The following is a 2,500-nucleotide window of genomic DNA, read 5'->3' on the forward strand; positions in this document are numbered from 1 at the left end:
AAAATTGCGGCGCTCCAAATGTGCTTTCTCCTTTTCTCCTCCTCTGAAATGGAAATGTGAGCGAGCACGGCGGCGGTGGCGGCGGCGGCAGCGGCAGTGGCGCTTCTTTATACGCCAACTTTCTGCTGCCGCGCCTGTGTGTGTGTGTGTGTGTGTGTTTGCTTTAAATCAAAACTCTGAGACTCAATCACAGAGAAATGACAATAAAGCCTCCAGTCGCAAGGAAGAAAACTTATTTTAGTGATTGGACCCAGAAAGCCTCTGCCTTCATTGATTACTGACTGGCTGCCTGCAGAGAAGCTAATCAATACACTCACACACACACACGCGCACACAGGCACGCACACACACACACACACACACACACACGCACACACGCACGCACGCACGCACGCACGCACGCACACACACATTCACACACACACACAAACCTGCTGATTACTTTGAGTTACTTTATCTCCCAAATCACCTCAGCTGGGAATTTAATTAAAATCAAGATTTTTAACTCACAATAAGCAAAACACAGCGGCACACACACACACACACACACACACACACACACACACACACACACACACACACACAGAGTAAAGTAAACCGGCAACGGCCCGATGAGGCCAAACATGTGGTGGTGTGGAGAGCGACCCGTTCTGAGCGATGTCGCCCCACAACACGACGTGGAGACATACACGCATCAAACAGTAGAAGAAGAACAGCGGGAAGGCGTTAGGTCACTTGGTTCCTGGCGAGGAGCAGCAGTGGATTCCTTCTCCAGGCCTTCAGTTTGTCGGTTCAGAGCCATTTGACTTTTGGTAACTTTCCAACAAAGGTTGGAAACGCTCTGAGCGGCCAGAACATCTGAGGGACGTCAGAGGAACGACTTCAGCTCAGAGCGGGCTGAGGCGACCCAGCGGCTACCAGAACCAGAACATTCAACACGGACCAAGGGGCCTGGATCCAGAAGGGGTCTGGATCCAGAAGGGGTTTGGATCCAGAAGTGGTCTGGATCCAGAAGGGGTTTGGATCCAGACCATCATGATGAGATGTGACATATAAAACGTCTGCATTCAAAAGCTCTTATCATTCTGTACATGTCAGAAATTACTGTGTGTGTGTGTGTGTGTGTGTGTGTGTGTGTGTGTGTGTGTGTGTGTGTGCGCGCGTGTGTGCGTGCGCGCGTGCGTGCGTGCGTCCGTGTGTATGTGTATGTGTGTGCGAGTGGGTGTGCGTGTGCGTGTGTGTGTGTGCGAGTGGGTGTGCGTGTGCGTGTGTGCGTGTGTGCGTGTGTGTGTGTGCGTGTGTGTGTGTGTGTGTGTGTGTGTGTGTCCTCAGTGGTATTTAATGGAGATGGAGTGAGCTCCTCTTACCTTTCAGATCCAGACATTTCACACCACCACCTACACAGACACCCTGCTGAGAGAGGGAGATGGAGGGGGGGAGGGGGAGGGGGAGGCAGAAGGTGTAAGAAAAAGGCGTGAATACACACACACACACACACACACACACACACAGATATTTGGCAACAGTTCCTGAGCGCTCTCTCTGCCTCTCCGTCCTCGCCGCTCTGTGCCGGTTTGATCAGGAGGCTCATTGGACGCCAGAGCATGAATTATGAATTTCACACAGTTTACCGCCGCCGTCGATGGTGACACGCCGTCCTAATTAACCAGTGTATAATAATTAGAAACAGCTGGTCATCAGTTGATGTGTTCATTTGCCAGAGCCGGCGCTCCATATACATCTAATTTGACTGCATCAATCAGCCGAGCTGGCAGATCGGTGCGGATGATGGAAAACAGAGATTTGTTTGTCTGACGTGAGCGACGGAGGACAGGAAGCTTCAGCGCACACAGGAAGCTGCAGCTCACAAAAGGCGCCGTGTAGCTCCACTAACACGTTTGGCAGGAAGCCGGTTAGAGTCTCTGGACAGAACGTATAGATTTGACCTGGACGTGTTTATGACACACACACACTGATACACATTAGGTTTTAAATCATAACACACACACACACACACACACACACACACACATCTGAATATGGGTTTCCTCTTCATTATTATTCTGCTCTCATTTAAATGTGTACATCATTGTGTTATATGTACATATTATATACATTAATATTCCCTCATTAATAGAGATAATAAAGAACTCATCTGCTAATCGTCTTCATTAAATATGTCTGTATAGATCTGAGGGATCAGAGGAGATCAATATCACAGCTGATCACCTCATGATGGAAGACACACACACACACACACTCATTACACCTTAAATCAACAATTTGTAATTTATGATAAAGAATATTTTAAATGTAGGTAAATAAACTAAAAAGTAGGATAAACATAAACAACACTAATATTATTTTTAAATTAAATCATTACACATTTGATGAATTTATTGCCAAATACATCAATGAATATCTATGAGGTGTGAATATTGTCCGGTTTACTAAACTAGTTTGTTTGTGATGTGAAGGAGTGTGGAGGCTGTTCACACAC

At 47.2% G+C, this 2,500-nt stretch overlaps 1 protein-coding gene across 1 annotated transcript in view; it reads right to left on the minus strand.

The window, feature by feature from the left end:
• The window catches only part of LOC143015706 (protein phosphatase 1 regulatory subunit 37), a 29,945-nt gene that overhangs the window by 21,215 nt on the left and 6,230 nt on the right, over positions 1-2,500 (minus strand). The window contains exon 3 of the mRNA XM_076169760.1: positions 1,368-1,413. Within this exon, the coding sequence (XP_076025875.1) occupies positions 1,368-1,413 (46 nt within the window). The remainder of the gene's footprint in view (positions 1-1,367; positions 1,414-2,500) is intronic.

Source organism: Genypterus blacodes, unplaced genomic scaffold (genome assembly GCF_046128005.1).
Source record: "Genypterus blacodes isolate CSIRO-AG114 ecotype Tasmania unplaced genomic scaffold, CSIRO-AGI_Gbla_v1 ptg000211l_1, whole genome shotgun sequence".
Lineage (NCBI taxonomy): Eukaryota > Metazoa > Chordata > Actinopteri > Ophidiiformes > Ophidiidae > Genypterus > Genypterus blacodes.